This window comes from Haliotis asinina, chromosome 7 (genome assembly GCF_037392515.1).
Source record: "Haliotis asinina isolate JCU_RB_2024 chromosome 7, JCU_Hal_asi_v2, whole genome shotgun sequence".
Classification (NCBI taxonomy): domain Eukaryota; kingdom Metazoa; phylum Mollusca; class Gastropoda; order Lepetellida; family Haliotidae; genus Haliotis; species Haliotis asinina.
Window position 1 is genome coordinate 44394328 of NC_090286.1, and position 18876 is coordinate 44413203.

The 18876-nt window shown below is 31.6% G+C and overlaps 1 protein-coding gene across 1 annotated transcript in view; it reads right to left on the reverse strand.

Annotated features, from left to right (window-relative positions):
* LOC137290973 (uncharacterized protein DDB_G0283697-like) overlaps positions 1-18876 on the reverse strand; it is a 55974-nt gene that overhangs the window by 17595 nt on the left and 19503 nt on the right. Inside the window, exons 7-35 of the mRNA XM_067822205.1 lie at positions 16798-16833; positions 16402-16440; positions 15986-16036; positions 15699-15737; positions 15239-15277; positions 14845-14883; positions 14490-14528; positions 14075-14113; positions 13645-13683; positions 12810-12848; positions 12419-12457; positions 12030-12068; positions 11670-11708; positions 10325-10363; positions 9934-9972; positions 9545-9583; positions 9185-9223; positions 7100-7140; positions 6751-6787; positions 6083-6118; positions 5782-5814; positions 5360-5392; positions 4010-4045; positions 2307-2345; positions 1947-1985; positions 1567-1605; positions 1243-1281; positions 1027-1065; positions 678-716 (exon numbers count right to left, since the gene is read on the reverse strand). Of these exons, the coding sequence (XP_067678306.1) occupies positions 678-716; positions 1027-1065; positions 1243-1281; positions 1567-1605; positions 1947-1985; positions 2307-2345; positions 4010-4045; positions 5360-5392; positions 5782-5814; positions 6083-6118; positions 6751-6787; positions 7100-7140; positions 9185-9223; positions 9545-9583; positions 9934-9972; positions 10325-10363; positions 11670-11708; positions 12030-12068; positions 12419-12457; positions 12810-12848; positions 13645-13683; positions 14075-14113; positions 14490-14528; positions 14845-14883; positions 15239-15277; positions 15699-15737; positions 15986-16036; positions 16402-16440; positions 16798-16833 (1122 nt within the window). The remainder of the gene's footprint in view (positions 1-677; positions 717-1026; positions 1066-1242; positions 1282-1566; positions 1606-1946; positions 1986-2306; positions 2346-4009; positions 4046-5359; positions 5393-5781; positions 5815-6082; positions 6119-6750; positions 6788-7099; positions 7141-9184; positions 9224-9544; positions 9584-9933; positions 9973-10324; positions 10364-11669; positions 11709-12029; positions 12069-12418; positions 12458-12809; positions 12849-13644; positions 13684-14074; positions 14114-14489; positions 14529-14844; positions 14884-15238; positions 15278-15698; positions 15738-15985; positions 16037-16401; positions 16441-16797; positions 16834-18876) is intronic.

The window sequence follows — 18876 nt, forward strand, 5'->3', positions numbered from 1 at the left end:
TCTCACCAAAGACCCAGGTTCGAAACCCGACATGGGAACAGAGTGTAAAGCCAATTTCTGGTGTCCCCTGCCGTGACAAAATGGAATACTGCTAACAGAGGCATAAATCCATACTCGCTCCCTCCCTTCCTCCCTCCCTCCCTCACTCACACCATTATGGTTGGGAAATCTCCAAAATGGGTTTCAATATCATGGAGAATAAAACCTAGTCCTTAGTATTAATGAGCAAACGCTTTCCAACTGAGCCTCCCTTAACTGGACTTGAAATCAGTACGGTTTGCACATCTTTATCTGTCCATTCAGTCCATTGCCTTGACGAAATAGATCCAATGTATATAGATCCCTCTAGTATAGAACAATATCCCTACCAAAGTTTGAGTAGTATATCCTAAAAGCATAGTTCAATGTTTGGGTTACACTGCCCTGTACACTCCAAGTGGAATGCTTTCTTCTGAGATCATGTTACCAATAACTGCAGACAGAATGGCACAGAAGGAACTCATTTCATGGGCAGGAAAGTCTTTACCACAAAGTTGCTACCAGTATTCACAGAATTAGAGCATGTTCAACCTGTTATACTTAGTCTATTGAGCATACAGGAGATTTGTTAGAACTGAAAAGGAAAATGTTAATAGTTGAAGCCAGGTAAATGTAACGGCAATAATGAAATACGTTACCACCACGTTTATCTGAGTTTGATGTTCGATCAGTTCCATCTTGAACAGCAGATAAAGTATAATTTATTATCTGTTAAAGTATCTGTTCAAAAGCACAGACAATCTATATCCTTGTTTATCATAAAGATCTTCATATCTCATTTTGTCAACCTTTGTCACAAAGTTGAATGGTTCAGAGTGTATATTTTGTATTAATTCTAGTCGTTATTTACTGATAAACCGCATATTGTCTTCAAATGGATAAAACATTTACTTTTACAGTTCAATGTAGGTAGGCCTTATTCTATGCTTCAGTCAACAAGTAAAAATATCATTTCAAATCAAATGATTATCTGATAACTTATCTCACCCCCACGCTGAAGTCTCTCAGGTGACCGATCTCTCCGATCTTTCAAAGTAAACAAAATTGTAATTGTCAGATGTCATGTGATAAACTTCTTGTTGTCAAAAGCCTAAAACACTTAGTTTTTATAAAGTCCAGTGTATCTATTCCTTATTTTATGTGACAATCAACCAGTAAAAATATTATTTGAAATAAAAATGATTATGTTTTAACTTTTCTTACCCCCCTGCTGATGTCTATCAGGTGACCGATCTCTCCGATCTTTCAAAGTAAACAAAATTGTAATTATAAGACATTATAAGAAAAAGATGAGATATAAACAAAGCTGCAAGTTTAATATAGTTATACACATTTTCAAAAAGGTAGTCCATATTTTATCTTCTAAATAACTATTTAAACCTGGAAAAATGCTTACAATAAAAATGTGGTTATTTCTTGCAACTAGAAACAACTTAAGCATGAAAATATACAACTATATTTGTGATGATTTTTTTTCAAAGTAGTACATCAACTTGATATGTTGTCCCAGCTATTGTCGGTTCTTACCTCCATGTTGATATTTATTTGATGGTCGGTAAGTGTCATCTTAAAATGAAGAATACAAATAATCTTGTAATCTGTCTCACAGCAGGATATTTGGATCTTTCTTGCAAGGTGACTGCTATTCTATTTCTCGTTTCCATGAAGAAAACGTAAGTCACTGCCTCATCAGTCAAAAATATTTCTTAGAAGATTGCCTTCTTCTCGAAACAGAAGATTAATAAATATGGCTGTAGAGATGTTTGTATAATATGAGGAAGTACACACGTTTCATAACTATTTTAAATGCAGAGTGAAAAAATAGTCATCTTATAGAAAAATTATCAAATGGTAAGTTTTATCCATATATAAGATTCATATTTATGATTCATATATAACATTCTTACCCCCACGCCTGCGAGAGTGTGGCGAGTCATTTCTGTCATCTTGAAATGAACGAAATAACATTTGCAATAAATATTCTAAAGTGGTTGTGGGTAATGTATTTCTCATAAAGGTAAGTATCACTTGTCTGTTAGCCACAACACTTGAAACTTTTGTTGTAAACTGTCTAACAACTTTTTGTTAACTTTTCAGCTAGCAAAACTATGAAAGATGTAGAATCTTCTTATCTAACAATTTAATTAGCATGACCAAACATTCATTTAAAAAAACGAAAATTTCATAGCATAAACACCTTTCCGCGAACAAAATTAGTTTACAAGCAAACTAATCAAACAAAATGAAATCAAACTATGTTAGCTCACCCCAATGTTGATGTTTTTTAGATGACCGATCTTTTTTATCTTCAAAGTGAGAAAACAGTAATGTCCTCAAAATTATACATGAAGTATGTTCTAGGTTCTTTCAAAATAAATGCCTTTATAAAGTGAATATTTTCTCAGTAAACTTCCAAGAACTTCAGTCAAACAAAAGATTTGTGGGCAGTAGAAGTAATGAATGTTTGTATGAGGAGTTTTACGCCACACTCAGCAATATTTCAGCAATATGATGGTGGTCTGTAAATAATGTAATTCTGCTTGTTTGTTTGTTTGTTTGCTGTTTATTGCTGCACTAAGCAACATTCCAGACATGTTTTAGTCTGGACCAGGCAATCCAGTGATACATGAGGGTTGATCTACACAACTAGGATACGAGGACGTGTGTCATCCAAGTCAATGAGTCTGACCACCCGAGTCCATTAGTTTCTGCTGCTTATGACCAGCATAGGTTACTGAAGATCATTCTAACACTGATCTTCATTGGATGAGGATACTGACTTACTTAACAACCAAATGAACATAAGCAATGATGATGCAAGAGAGTGATATAAGTTCATACACAACTGCTTAAGTGTATTACAAACTCAAATCAGTAAGTAGAATTTAAAGTGACAGAGATGTCCATATAATCCCATAAGCTTGAAACAAAGGGCTAAAAGTTTTTATAGCTCACTTGCAGCAATACTTAATCACTTTCTCCTTGACAAATTTAGAAGATCAAATTGTGTATGTGGTTTTTTCAGTTTTTCTTTGTTTCTTTCATCAGGAAAATGCCACATTATTTCCAGGCAATACTGACACATTGATAAATTAGGAATGTTAAATATTAATAACCATGTTATTAGACAACACACAATCAATCACTCTAATGTGGTATTTGTCAATCAATCATTACTTGAACTACAGATATTCGTGTAATGGTCCACAAAACTCATGTCTTTTTTAAATCATAATGAAACCATGAAAACTGTGGTCAGTAGGCTGCTGTCAAACTGGTCAAAGAAACAAGTTCAGATCATTTCCTAGCAAAATTAAGCTGGTCTGAATTTGACAGAGTGCACTGTGGTTCTCATACATTTCCTGAAGGTTATGGTATCACTGAAATTTATTACCAGAGTTCACAACAAAATACAAAACAATAGTAAACAAGGGCATTTGAAACCATTATTACACACAGACTTCAACCATCCTTACCCCGAAGGAAGTGTTCATTAAGAGAGTCTTCAGTATCACCTTGGAAACATATCATCATCTTATAGTATTTGCCAAAACAAATCCCAGTTTTCAAGCATTTCTTGAGGGTATTTCTGATGATATACACAACATCAAAAGAAATGTATAGTTACAGTACAATACTTCTGATATATTCTTGGGAATGACTGGTTAGTAGATTTATCTAATTGTCAGTATTTAGATTCATAAAATTATCTTACCCCTTCCTTTACGAGCATTTGAAGATTCATCCGGGTCATCTTGAAAGTGACAAGACATTCAAACTTACAGTTTTCTGTTTCATAAATTAACATAAGATACTTTTCACATTTAATGTTTAAATTTTTTTTTAAAATTTAATGTTCACTTTCTATGAAAATAATTCACCTAATTTGATGAAAAAAGAAATCACCCAGCAAATCACAATAATAGTAATCACTTTGTGACAAATGCAGTTAAGTTTAAACACATCTTACCACGATGATTCTTTCTTGAGGATTCATTCATTTCATCTTCAAATATAAATATGAAAATACATGTAAAACACAGGTTTTACACCTTGCCAGCCAATCCAAATATTTCTATAACACTGATTCATTTAAACCTCAGTTAACAGAAGTGTGAACATCTACTAGAAAATCTTGAGGGTGTCTTACCATTTTGCATCATAAATGTCCATCAAAGTTTTCTTTGGTATCAGTGCATGATATGATAAAAGGCAGTGTACTCACAGATATTAGACATTGATATTCAAGGTATTTTACCATTGAAAGCTATTTAAACAGGGTTATTAGTTTTTCAATATCATAATATTTAAGACGTCCAGCACTCTATATATTGTAAGTAGTTAGACCTATGGCAGCTATAAGACTTAAAAGCAGTATGACCATCATAAATATCCCTGAAGGATATATTTTTCCCAAGCAACAAAACAACAAGATTAAGTCTGTCATGAATTCTTCAAGTCACTGGCTCACAGATCTATCACACTTCAAAATTCTTGGTAGGTACATTTGTGTTGTAAGATTAATATTGACGAGAATAGGTCATCAAACCATTTGGCTATTTTCAAGGCTGATACAAAAAATGTCTTTCAAGAGTGACTTCAAAGTTCAAGGTCTTGTCAGACAGGCATCATCCCTGTAACATCACTACCTCAGCGAGATATATAGTCCATTAGCACTTGCTAAGAATGCAAGCTAATTTCTACATAAATAATAGAATCAGTATGTTTATCATTTCAAAACAGCTTACTGAGTGATAAAAATGCTGACTAAGCTTATCATTTTCCCAATCCAGCTTGTGTATATCTGGTGACTGATCACTTTCATCTGCAGTTCAAAAATCTGATTTTTGTACATCTAACTAGCGCTAGAACTACCTTCTATGAGAAGTCAGATTTTCGTTTTTCCTTGATTCATGAATCCTCAAAATTACTGTGAAAAAAGTAATATACTAGTATGTGCAATTTCTGTGAGAATTTACCAATCCAGATAATAATTAAAATATATCTAACTGCATGTTTTTGATGTGTGAAACTATGAATGGTGTACAATTTGGTTTTTAAATGATTAAACTTCTAGTCCTTGTCTTGATGAGGAAAATCAAGGAAAAATAAAAGTCCAAACCTACATGAGAGATAAAAAAACTACTTTTTTTAAGATCAAAAATAAAAGTGGTCAAAGTATAAATATAACTCACTTAAAAATAAACAAAAAAAATCATAATCCTCACTTAACATTTGAATTGTTCATAAACAAACATGCATTATTAAAATGCACTGAAGAAAGTGAATTTGAATTATGACAAAAATCAATTTATCTTACCCCAATGCTTTTTGGATGAATGATCAGTTTTGTCTTTAAAATAAACACAAACAATAAAAATACTTGTTGGTTTTCAATGAAGATACAGAAGTTTCAGGACACTAATAGATAACATTAATAACAAAATGGTCAGTGATATGTGTATATATGATATGATGAACACATTAACCTTTGGTAGAAGTAAGTTAAGAACCAATCTGTGGCACTGAAATATATCTTCAAGAAGAATTAATTAGGGTTCTTTCTTGGAGATACAACTCTATAATTCAAAGGACAATATTTTCTACATTCTGACAAAGAAATACAGCAGTTCTTGTGTTGGTTTTCTTTAACAACTCCATATAACATCTGGATCCAGCTTACTAAAAAGGTTATATTGTTAATCTATTTGGCTTGATTAAGTTTGGTAGCAAAATTCTTACCCCCATTTTGTTTGTTTGATTCATCTGAGATATCTTTAAATTGACAAAAAAACATATTTTTAACATATCAACAATTTGTTTACTCTTTAGAAACCGTAAGATTTATTTTTATTTAACATTACATATAATTCTGGTTTAAGATGAAACATCTAACCAAATACTTCTGACATTTTAGACATCAGAAAATATGTTGCATTTACTTCTGCCATTCCCAAAATGGCCCTCATACCTTTCCTTGGTTGATATAAAACAGATCAGTTACAAATGTTAGATTTCTATCTAGGTTATTTGTCTCCCATACCGTAGGTTCCTTCTTTAACAAGAGCACTTGATAAGACTGAAATCAAGACAATATTTTCTGTATGACATCACAAACATTTACAAACTGACAGAAATATACACTTTTTCAAACTGTATCCATTCAAGAAACGTCCATATTTACAGCTTACGATTCAACTTAGAGGTATGAACAGCACAATAGGACATTACACTGTGAATAAGTTTTGTTTGTTTGCTTGTTGCATGTTTGTTAGTTAAGGCCGCTCTCAAAAATATTTTAGCTACATGGCAGCGGTCTTTGAATAATCAAGTCTGGACCAGACAATCCAGCGATCAACAGCGATCTAGACAACTAGGTTACAATGACATGTGTCAACCAAGTCAGTGATCCTTATAACCACCCTATCCTGCTGGTCGCCTCTTACGACAAGCATGGTGTGCACAAGACAAATTCTGACCTGGTTCATTACATCTCTGAATCTGGAATCGGAGCCCATTCTAAAAGTATTTTCATCTTTCTATGGAGTATTTACTTGTTTGTCGCAATCAGTAGCATCTACGTTCACCTGATGACATTCTATTTTTCACAAATGATTGTTTTAGTAATGTGAGGTCACACATGTAAGCCATGTTAGATCATTAAAGAAGCTGAATGTATACTCTGTGAAGTCACACTGAAACCAATCTTACCCCCTGGTTGATATTTTTGTAGAGATCGATCATTCTCGTCTTCAAAATAAAAGAAAAATATCAAATTTATTAAACATCAAATTTATCTTCCTACTTTTAACATATGGGAAAAGAAAACGTGTGCATATGATTGTTAGATGGCATATTTTTACATGAAACAAATATGTTTTCACCTGAGGAAAATTCATATAACACTCAACATGAATAGTGTGATATGTTGAGAAATAATAAACCATAACTAAACAAATTCAAAACAAAATATCTATTAACATTAAGATTTAAGTATTTATTATAAGTAGTTATTTCAGTACTTATCACTTCTAAAACTAGTGAAAAAAAAATGTGCCATATCACCTTCTTCTTCTTTTGCATTTAAGCCTGACACATAAACTGGAATTAACACAAAAATGTCTGAAATATGTCATCAAAATTGGGCGCATCCTCCATAAGGTATCAACTGATTCGTGTGATTACATAAAAAAGATAGGTGCTTTGGGGTAAACTTTGTTTACTGGTATTTGCAACATTTCTACAGTACTTGATTTTGAATACGATAAATCTTGGAAAAATCCGGATTTCATAGAGTTCCATATCTCTCATTTATCTACACAGTTTGAAACTGAGCTGAAATAATGTATATGTACAGAATAGAAAGCTTACCCCCACGGTGATATTTTTGTTGTGATTCGTGTGATATCTAATCTAGTTGAAAAAAAATCAATACTCAAGCCAATCAAGTAAATAAGGAATAAAATTTATAAAAAAAATATGTCTGTTTGTATGGGCGATAATGTCAAGACCTGAAAAAATATCAAATAACAAAAAAAAGAGAACCAATGTATTATGATGAAAATGTAAATAGCAAATATGACAGAAAAAGCATAAAACATCTGAGCTAGCATAAAATATTCTGTTGTAAAGTTTCAGAGAGGCATACCTAATTCATTTCTTTATGGTATTTGAGTAAGGTTACATCATGTCAGCTTAATGCATGATGAAGTACCAGGAATGGCATGTCAAAGCCTTGAGGATGAGCACAAGAATAACTGTAATGCAATAACGCACAACCTTGGATTCCAACCATGATTCAGCTATATACATATTCATGAACCTTCACATATTCATGAGGCTTTACATATTCATGAACCTTCACATATTCATGAACCTTCACATATTCATGAGGCTTTACATATACAACTACACATATCTATTTAGTCCTGTGAAAAATGAAACTGCAGACTAAAAAGCATATATTCTAAATTAGCTGTAGACACATTTTTCATACCGTCATCTTTTACATTAGGACTTGAGAAGTAGACTGAAATAAATCAAATTTCTTTTGTAAAAACACTTTCTCGACACTTATTCATAACATCCATTTTCATAGCTATTAATGGCCACCATGGTCACATCCACACATACAGACCAGTCAAACAGGTATCCCTGCATGCTTATCATTGTATCTTGTTATCATCTATTTTCACCTACAAGTCATGTATATTATGTACAAGTGAGCTTGTGTGTTGTCATATTCATGTTATCAATTTTGGGGGGTAGTATGAATCTTTTGTGTTATCACTTTATTTTTTTTGTGGGTACATAGTATGAATCTTGAAGAGAAAAATTTACATCTTGAGTATTTTGTGTGTAGCAAATCAACTATAATCAGTAGCATAAACAAAGCCTTACCGCCACGTTGATATTTCCGTGTTCGCGCTTCTGTTTCATCTTCAAATTCAGAAGAAAAATACTGTAATAGCTACTTTTTATTTTTGAAATTGAAAACTTGTGGATAAGTCAAAAAATGTTATGTGCTTTATTAAAATCACTTTGATTCTATTAAACTGAAGTGATTAAACATAAAATTACACAAAACTAAGCTCCTAATAAATTGCACACATATGTTGTAATATATATGTTCATTTATTGCGTTTCCCTGATTTAAATAACATAAGCAAATTAGGTTTCTATGTTTTATTTCTATCAGCTACAATATTAAAATGCATATAGGATGAACTAATAAGATATGTGGCGTACCCTTGTTTCCTTTCTTTGCATTAGAACTTGCTATGTAGACTGAAATTAGTAGAAAGTTTTATTCTAAAGAGTGTCAATCAAAACACTTAAAAAATGAAGATATCTTATGAACAAATATCATCAAAAAAACAAATAAGTCACTCTGGACCCAATGAAATAGCTGACGAGGGTTACTGATTATCAGTTATCAATATTATCAATTATCTCTCAATGACGATTATCTCTCTTTAAAAATATAGATCTCCCTTACATTGCTGCAAACTGCACATTATTACATTTGTATCTCATAAAAGAGAGGTCTGAAGAAAGATAACAAAATCTTACAAAATTAGGGGAATATTTAATCAATAATAATTAAATGAGAAGCACTGTTATCTGTAACATAAAAGAGCCTTACCCCCGCGGTGATATTTTGGTGATTGTTGATCTGTTTCGTCTTCAGATTAGAAAAAAGATGATGCAATAGCAGCTGATTAGTAATTACAGTATCTTGAAAGTTATCAAGATGTTTATCACAATTATAATTACATTGATTACTTTTGTACAGTTCATAATTTAAGTGATACAAATATGATGTTTAATCTAAACTATGCTAACATTTGACACATAATGTTTCCAGTCTTGTTACCTTTTATTCTTGACATTTGTTTGTCTGTTTCTCTGATTTCAACAGTTAAACAAAATTAGGTTTCTATGTTTTCTATCAAAGCAACTACATAAAATCAGAAATCATGAAGTAATTAAACAACCCTCATACCATCTGTTCCTTTCTTTGTATTAGAACTTGTTACATACACTGAAATTGATATATTCTTTATTCTGAAGTGAGTCAAACAAAACACTTCCTTAAAAAGAATTTTCAAATTAATTATTAACAATATCAAATAGTTGTAGAACCTATAACTTGGATCAAGTGCACTCTGTGATAGGAGTAAAATATCTGGAGAAGATTAAAAGAATTATCTCCCTTTAGCAACAACAAACAAGTACACCTGTCACATTTCAAGAGAGATGTTTAACACATTCGTTTCATTAATTTACTCTTAAATGTTTGAAAGTTAAATACCCAAAAGATGCCTTTAGCATTATGAACTAAACCAAACTGAGGTCAAGCATATGAATCAGTTGCAAGATAGACAGTCTTACCCCCACGGTGATATTTGGGTGGTGGTGAATCTCTTTCATCTTAAAATTGAAAAGAGAAATTGATTTTGTTTGATCATCTTGTGAATGTCTGCTTATAATGATTATGTGGAAACAACTTTTCAAACAGTGATGACATAAGATCACTTCAATCAATCTCTTTTCAGTACTTGTGAGTTTTTTCAAGATGTAATTTCCATGGTTGTTATGACAAATGTCAAATAAGAATTGAACTATTTGCCATCACATATTAAATATTTTCATCCATTTATTAGTCATAACATCATCAGTTATCATACAAAATTCGAATTCTTTTTGTCATTTCACATGCACCAGGTTTTCTAGCTATCAAAGCAACAATATTCAAATTTGAATATTATAATATTTATCATACCATCTGTCCCTTCCTTCACATTAGAACTGGACATGTAGACTGAAAATAATACAACAGTATCTCTCAAGAGTCCATGAAAAGTATTTTCTCGAGACAAATGTCCTGAGCTGGTTTATCCATCATAAAATAAAATATATGCCGTATTGTCAGATTGTAGTGGATTTAGAGGATTCTGGTTGACTAAGAAGCATGTATATTCATGTCTATTTCATTATGTTGTTCATTTCAACATTGTTCATTTCCTGCCAGTTGTGTCCAGCAATGAGTACACTAGTAAGTAGTATGTGTGTTAGATAATTTAGGCATTTTTTTTATAATAAGGCCAGACCAAGTTTATTTCTTGTTTCATGGATTTTTGTCCTCAGAAACCCAAAGGCAGGAGGAAAAAAAAATAAAAATAAACTTTTCAAAATCAAAGTAATATTCCTTCTAAGTACTCAAAGTTTTTCTAATTTTGACAATTTATGAAGTGTATATGGGGCGAAAAACAACCTACAAAAAGATTTTCTTATCAGTTTACATATTTGCCCAATGAAAACATTCAGATTTCATGTTTTGAGTGGGAAAAATTCCTTTTATTTTTTTTCTAATTCTTGAGAAAAAACAACACGCAGATCTGTAAAACAAGAAATAAAATTGGTCTGGTCTAATGTACTTTATACTGTAATAGTTACTTTTTATTTTTGAAATTGAAAACTTGTGGATAAGTCAAAAGATGTTATGTGCTTTATTAAAATCAAATAGATTCTATTAAACTGAAGTGATTAAACATAAAATTACACAAAACTAAGCTCCTAATAAATTGCACACATATGTTGTAACATATATGTTCATTTATTGTGTTTCCCTGATGTAAATAACATAAGCGAATTAGGTTTCTATGTTTTATTTCTATCAGCTACAATATTAAAATGCATATAGGATGAACTAATAAGATATGTGGCGTACCCTTGTTTCCTTTCTTTGCATTAGAACTTGCTATGTAGACTGAAATTAGTAGAAAGTTTTATTCTAAAGAGTGTCAATCAAAACACTTAAAAAATGAAGATATCTTATGAACAAATGTCATCAAAAAAACAAATAAGTCACTCTGGACCCAATGAAATAGCTGACGAGGGTTACTGATTATCAGTTATCAATATTATCAATTATCTCTCAATGACGATTATCTCTCTATATAAATATAGATCTCCCTTGCATTGCTGTAAACTGCACATTATTACATTTGTATCTCATAAAAGAGAGGTCTGAAGAAAGATAACAAAATCTTACAAAATTAGGGGAATATTTAATCAATAATAATTAAATGAGAAGCACTGTTATCTGTAACATAAAAGAGCCTTACCCCCGCGGTGATATTTTGGTGATTGTTGATCTGTTTCGTCTTCAGATTAGAAAAAAGATGATGCAATAGCAGCTGATTAGTAATTACAGTATCTTGAAAGTTATCAAGATGTTTATCACAATTATAATTACACTGATTACTTTTGTACAGTTCATAATTTAAGTGATACAAATATGATGTTTAATCTAAACTATGCTAACATTTGACACATAATGTTTCCAGTCTTGTTACCTTTTATTCTTGACATTTGTTTGTCTGTTTCTCTGATTTCAACAGTTAAACAAAATTAGGTTTCTATGTTTTCTATCAAAGCAACTACATAAAATCAGAAATCATGAAGTAATTAAACAACCCTCATACCATCTGTTCCTTTCTTTGTATTAGAACTTGTTACATACACTGAAATTGATATATTCTTTATTCTGAAGTGAGTCAAACAAAACACTTCCTTAAAAAGAATTTTCAAATTAATTATTAACAATATCAAATAGTTGTAGAACCTATAACTTGGATCAAGTGCACTCTGTGATAGGAGTAAAATATCTGGAGAAGATTAAAAGAATTATCTCCCTTTAGCAACAGCAAACACGTGCACCTGTCACATTTCAAGAGAGATGTTTAACACATTTGTTTCATTAATTTACTCTTAAATGTTTGAAAGTTAAATACCCAAAAGATGCCTTTAGTATTATGAACTAAACCAAATTTATGTCAAGCATATGAATCAGTTATAAGATAAACAGTCTTACCCCCACGGTGATATTTGGGTGATGGTGAATCTCTTTCATCTTAAAATTGAAAAGAGAAATTGATATTGTTTGATCATCTTGTGAATGTCTGCTTATAATGAATATGTAGAAACAACTTTTCAAACAGTGATGACATAAGATCACTTCAATCAATCTCTTTTCAGTACTTGTGAGTTTTTTCAAGATGTAATTTCCATGGTTGTTATGACAAATGTCAAATAAGAATTGAACTATTTGCCATCACATATTAAATATTTTCATCCATTTATTAGTCATAACATCATCAGTTATCATACAAAATTCGAATTCTTTTTGTCATTTCACATGCACCAGGTTTTCTAGCTATCAAAGCAACAATATTCAAATTTGAATATTATAATATTTATCATACCATCTGTCCCTTCCTTCACATTAGAACTGGACATGTAGACTGAAAATAATATAACAGTATCTCTGAAAAGCATTTTCTCGAGACAAATGTCCTGAGCTGGTTTATCCATCAAAAAATAAAATATATGCCATATTGTAGTGGATTTAGAGCATTCTGGCTGACTAGGAAGCATGTATATTCATGTCTATTTCATTATGTTGTTCATTTCATTATGTTGTTCATTTCAACATTGTTCATTTCCTGTCAGTTGTGTCCAGCAATGAGTACACTAGTAAGTTGTATGCGTGTTAGATAATTTAGGCGATATAATTTAGATAATTTACCCGATACTTATGACTATGCCGATTTTCTTTATAATAAGGCCAGACCAAGTTTATTTCTTGTTTCATGGATTTTTGTCCTCAGAAACCCAAAGGCAGGGGAAAAAAAATAAATAAATAAACTTTTCAAAATCAAAGTAACATTCCCTCTAAGTACGCAAAGTTTTATTTTAATTTTGACAATTTATGAAGTGTATATGGGGCGAAAAACAATCTACAAAAAGATTTTCTTATCAGTTTACATATTTGGCCAATGAAAACATTCGGATTTTATTTTTTGAGTGGGAAAAATTCAATTTTATTTTTTTTCTAATTCTTGAAAAAATACAACAGGCAGATCTGTAAAACAAGAAATAGAATTGGTCTGGCCTAATGTACTTTAATTTTCTTCAATATTGAATTTTGGGAAAATATATTAACTTTTAAAGAGATTCATAAGTGTCAACTATATCATGTTGACATGCCAAGCATATCGATCAGTAATATGAGAAGGATAATATACTGTCATGCCTTACCCCCATGCTGATATTTTGGAGACGGAATATCCAATTCATCTTCAAAGTGAGAAACAAACACTGATATTATAGCAGCTGTTTATCAGTATTTAGCAGCAAGGGAAAGGTACATTAACTTGATAAATTTCCTTCAATGTTTGTTGTAAGATGACTGTAAATTGATTTTGCTTTGATGAGACTTCGGAAATAAACCTACTGTGCTTTGAAGTTTGAGGTTGTCTCTCTGTATATATACCTCGTTTCCAAATGAAACAAAACACTTTAGAAACATTACATAAATTTGCATCTTTATAAATTAGTATTCAATCGTTCACCTCATTTTTTTCAAAATAGCAAGTTAAACAGTAAACCTATGAAGTAAATTATTAAAGCATGTGAAAGCAGCTATTCATATGTGTACAACCATTTTAACGGAAAAAATCTGCCATACCATCTGTGTTTCCTTTTACATAAGAACTCGATATGAAGACTGAAAAAATATTAACACTTTCTCACAACAGGACAAAGTATCATACATGATCTGACAGTGAATTCTCCAAAGAGCATAACAACCTGCAGTTCCTGTGTTTAACTTTGTCATGCTTACAATTCATTGCTTAACTTGTTTTACACAATTTACGATTGTTTGACAAGATTTGTGTTTCACTAATGTGTATACAGGAAAATAATATTCCAGGGAGATGATTTGGGCATTTTTTACTAAAGTACCCCATGATCGATATTGATTTTCAAAAAATAAATTAATTCTTGAAGAAATACATTAGTTTCAACTATGTCAAAATTGACCTGCCAAGCACATCGATCAGTAATAAAAGCTAAAAGTTAAGTTTGAATACATGTCTTACCCCCACGCCGATATTCCTGTGATGGTACGTCTGATTCATCTTCAAATTGAGAAAGAAATTGTAGCTGTTTATGATTAAATGGAAAATTTAATAAAAGACTTGATTTTTTTCTATAACCTTATTTTTTCTTAACTGATGATTTGATCATGAAGTGATTATATTTACCCAGGACACAAATTTCAAATATTAACTACTAAATTGATCATCATACTTAACACTAAAAGACTTTGCCAGATAAAGATTGATTTTACTTCAGTATTTTGCTTAATATTTCAAAATATAAAAAAAAAAGTTTCTAAGAAAGCATTCTATTCATATAAGTTGAAACACTGGAATGAAAATATATCTGTCATACCATCTGTGTCTCCTTTAGCATGGGAGCTTGATATGAAGACTGAAAATAACATAACACTTCCTGACAACATGACAACTAAGTATCACATCCACACAAAATATCCAATAAGCACATCTGCCCTCATGAGCACAACTATTTCAACTTTTTGACCAGTTTAAGATTGTTTAATGAGATGAAAGAATGCCTTAAAAATGACAGCTATTTCTTTTTATATTTATTGTACTCAGAAAGACCATTTGTCACATCACTGACTTCAGTCTCTAATGCTACTGACTTTCACTGTATCAAACAGACAGGACTAAACTGTATTGTTCGTTAACATTCAGATTCCAACATATCTTTCACACTGAGTGAACAAATGTAACTGTATATTGTTATTATTAAGCCATCTTACCACTATGCTGCAGTGGTTCTGGTGTTCGGTCTCTCTCATCTTCAATTTGTCATTAGAAGAAAAGGAATGAGGAATTATTTGTAAAATTCCAAACCTCTAAAGAACACACCAGCTGTGAATACATCCTAAAAAGACTTTCTTTTTGAAAGATTTGTCTAAAATGAATAAAAACCTCACGATAAATATTCAACAGAACCTGTTAGTAGTAATACTTAATACTATTTTTAAAAGTCCCTTTAAGATGACAAAACTCCAAGAATACCATCTGATCAGTTATTAACCCTTTTCAACCTGAATCTGCATGGTCATAACACACTAGTAAGTATAACTTTTGGAATTTATATATGAGATATGCTTGATATATAACATGCTTTTCTTTATTCCCTTGTCTGAATTGAAAAGTGTAATGTCGTGAGAACTGTAAATTTATTTAAACCTATGAAACAAGCATTATCCCTACCATCTGTTTCCTCCTTGTCATGTGGGCTTGATAATACGACTGAAATCAACATAACACTTTCAACAAGACTGAGAAGGTGCCACAAAAATTATATAAAAGAAAGAACCAAACAAGCATAAAGAATTTCTTTTATGTTGAAACTAGGAAAATTACTTTACATGTAATTTGACAATAGTTGTGTTGATAGTTGTCATTTTTGAAGCTTCAAGTAATATTGGTAACTTCAGATATGAGACGTATACTAATAGGCTTATACATGTTAAAAGGTCATGAAACTAGAAGCATACTTTCAATCTTACCACCATTCTGATATTTGTCTCTTGATCGGTCTGTTTCATCTTTATTCGGGGGCAAAAATAAGACTGAATTAAAAACTTTTATGTTTGAAACATAGATTGCTTCTACTGAAAAATATTTTTAACAGATGACACCTTAACAGTTATTAGACTAGATGCAATATTACTGTTTCATTTAACACCAAAAACATATTTCATTAAAATATTTCATTAAGTTAAATTCAACAATACTAAACACCAGTTATCAGGTTGTTGTTGCCGTCCTTGTATATGCTCTACTTTATATCACAAGACTATACTGAGAAAAAGCTGAAATAAATTCTTTCTAAAGAAGCAAACAAGGACCATCTGAGCATTGATGTACATCTCTACATGTACAAAACAAAAAGGAAAAACATTGTCCCTACCGCCAGTCTCTTCTCTCACAACAGACTTTGGTCTGTAGACTGAAATTTACACAACAAAAACTTTTCAAATGTACTTACAAGTCATCAACAACTGAGCAAAGCACCATGCTCCTTTTGAAAGGATGTAAAAAGAGTCTACCTTCAGCAACTCCATGGAACAATATAAACTAGTCTTTTATTTTTGGTTTGAATGCTTTTATTTAAGTATATTATCACATTGACTCTGTCATGTAAGAGCTGCCTTTTGAAAATACTTCATTTCAAATTTCGTCATCTTCTAAGGGATTTTTTAAAAATTAAACAAAATTATGTGTTCTTTTTCACACTTTGCAAGGGATTTTCAAAAATCATTAAAACAATGATTTCGTATATAGGTCAGAATGTTAGTCATCTTACCCTGACGGTATTTTGTGGGAGAACGAGCTGTGTCATCTTCAGTTTGTGGGAGAGAAAAAACAAATTACTCCAATTCCACATTATTAAAGAAATAGAGCTTAGAATCTGAATCTGTCATCTCATACATGAAAACCATTTCTCCAAAGATAAGAATTATATTTATGGATTGAGTGAAAACTGAATTATCTACACGAGATATACTGCACACTGTCATCTTAGTATCTCAATACATGACATGTAATGGCACTGCATCCACATAAGTTAGATTTTATATCATCTTAGCACTTCAAAACATGACATGCGATGGAACTGCATCCTGATCAATCAGATTTCATATCTATTTACAATACGAATATTGGCATAACTGGCCTGCTATGATCATGTTTAAAAAGATCTAGCTAAATTTCTACTAATTAAGCAGTAACTGATCATCTGAGCTACAATTAACATGTGTAAATATGCAAGTATTGAAAAGGAAAATTATTGTCCCTACCATCCATATCTTCTCTTATATTGGACTTTGATATGTAGGCTGAAATCATCAAAGGTTTCTTAATAAAACTGCTTCTCATTTACAACAACAGAACTTGTGAGATAAAAGATTGTTCACTTGGAATGTCTCCCAGTTAATCAATGATCCATTTCATTTACAAACACACAAAACAAATTCTCAGATTGAGAAAATACTTTACTGTGACATAAGCACTTTTTCATTTATTAACTTAAAATGGTTTAGCACTAGAAATGCAGCTAGGCAGAAAGCTCTTGACTGAAATATAGCAATTGTCTCCTACCCATTACATTTAAAGAAATTTTACGTCAACTTTTTAGAATTAATATCAGTATCTGTTGTGCAACTGTATGGTGAGTGAGTATAACATATGCTGAGGTTATGTTTTCAGTTATTTCAAGTCAGTCATCACTGGCCTGATATTTATTTTCATGAAACCCACAACCAAGGGTATTGTATAATGATGGTAATCTGGGAATATAACCATCAGTCATAGGATCCAGGGACAAACAAGGGACAAAACTCTGCATAACAAATTGCAGTGACAATCCTAGCTCATCTGTATATCCCACTGTGGGATCACAGAACCTGTTTATCCCTTGATTCACAAAACCTTCTATATCATCTTGAGTGAGTGAGTGAGTTTAGTGTTACACCGCACTAAGCAATACTAAGTGGTGGTCTGTAAATAATCGAGTCTGGATTTGACAATCCCGTGATCAACATCATGAGCATCGATCTGAGCAGTTAGGAATCAATGACATGTGTCAACAAAGTCAGCAAGCCTGACTACCCGATCCCATTAGTCACCTCTTACGACAAGCATAGTTACCATTTATGGTTCTATATTATCTATCACAAATATTGAAAAAAAAGTCCCAAATTAAAAGTTATTGCTTTTGAGATGTTCCCCATAGAGATTCTAGCTCCATTAAAATTTTGTGACGCTTAGTACCATCTGTTGGAACTGAATGAGACAATATGAAATTTAACTTGAAGTAACAGCATGTTTGATATTGCATAGTTGCTTTACTTTGATAATCTTGCATAACAACAGCAACTAGTCATCAAGTGTTACTGTACTATTAAAGCATATGCATGCACACTATATCATCTCAAAGACAATTATTATTATCATCCAGCTATTGTCACTTCAAAAAAACCCACAGACAATCCCATAATCGTATATCAAGATTTCGCTATAATAAATCCCCACAATTTCTTGCGAATGGTCTATATATATATATATATTTTTTCAATTCAGTTGAAGTGATACAGTGTAAGTGAATTCATGAACAAAAGTTATTAGTTTCACACATATGTGTATTATGATTTAACTGAGTTTGTTATTCAGTTAAATGTTAACCTTGCTTTCAAAGCAATGAGTTATCTTCCTTTAGTACCCGTCCAACACACAACCCGTCCCACCTTCTGACAATCCATATATATTTCTCATCATTTCTTCAGTTTCCATGTATTCATTAGTAACCTTTCACCAGCAGATTCAGCGTCAAATGTAGTAAAAGATATGAATAAATAGATCAATAAAAGCTGAGCTTCAAATTCAT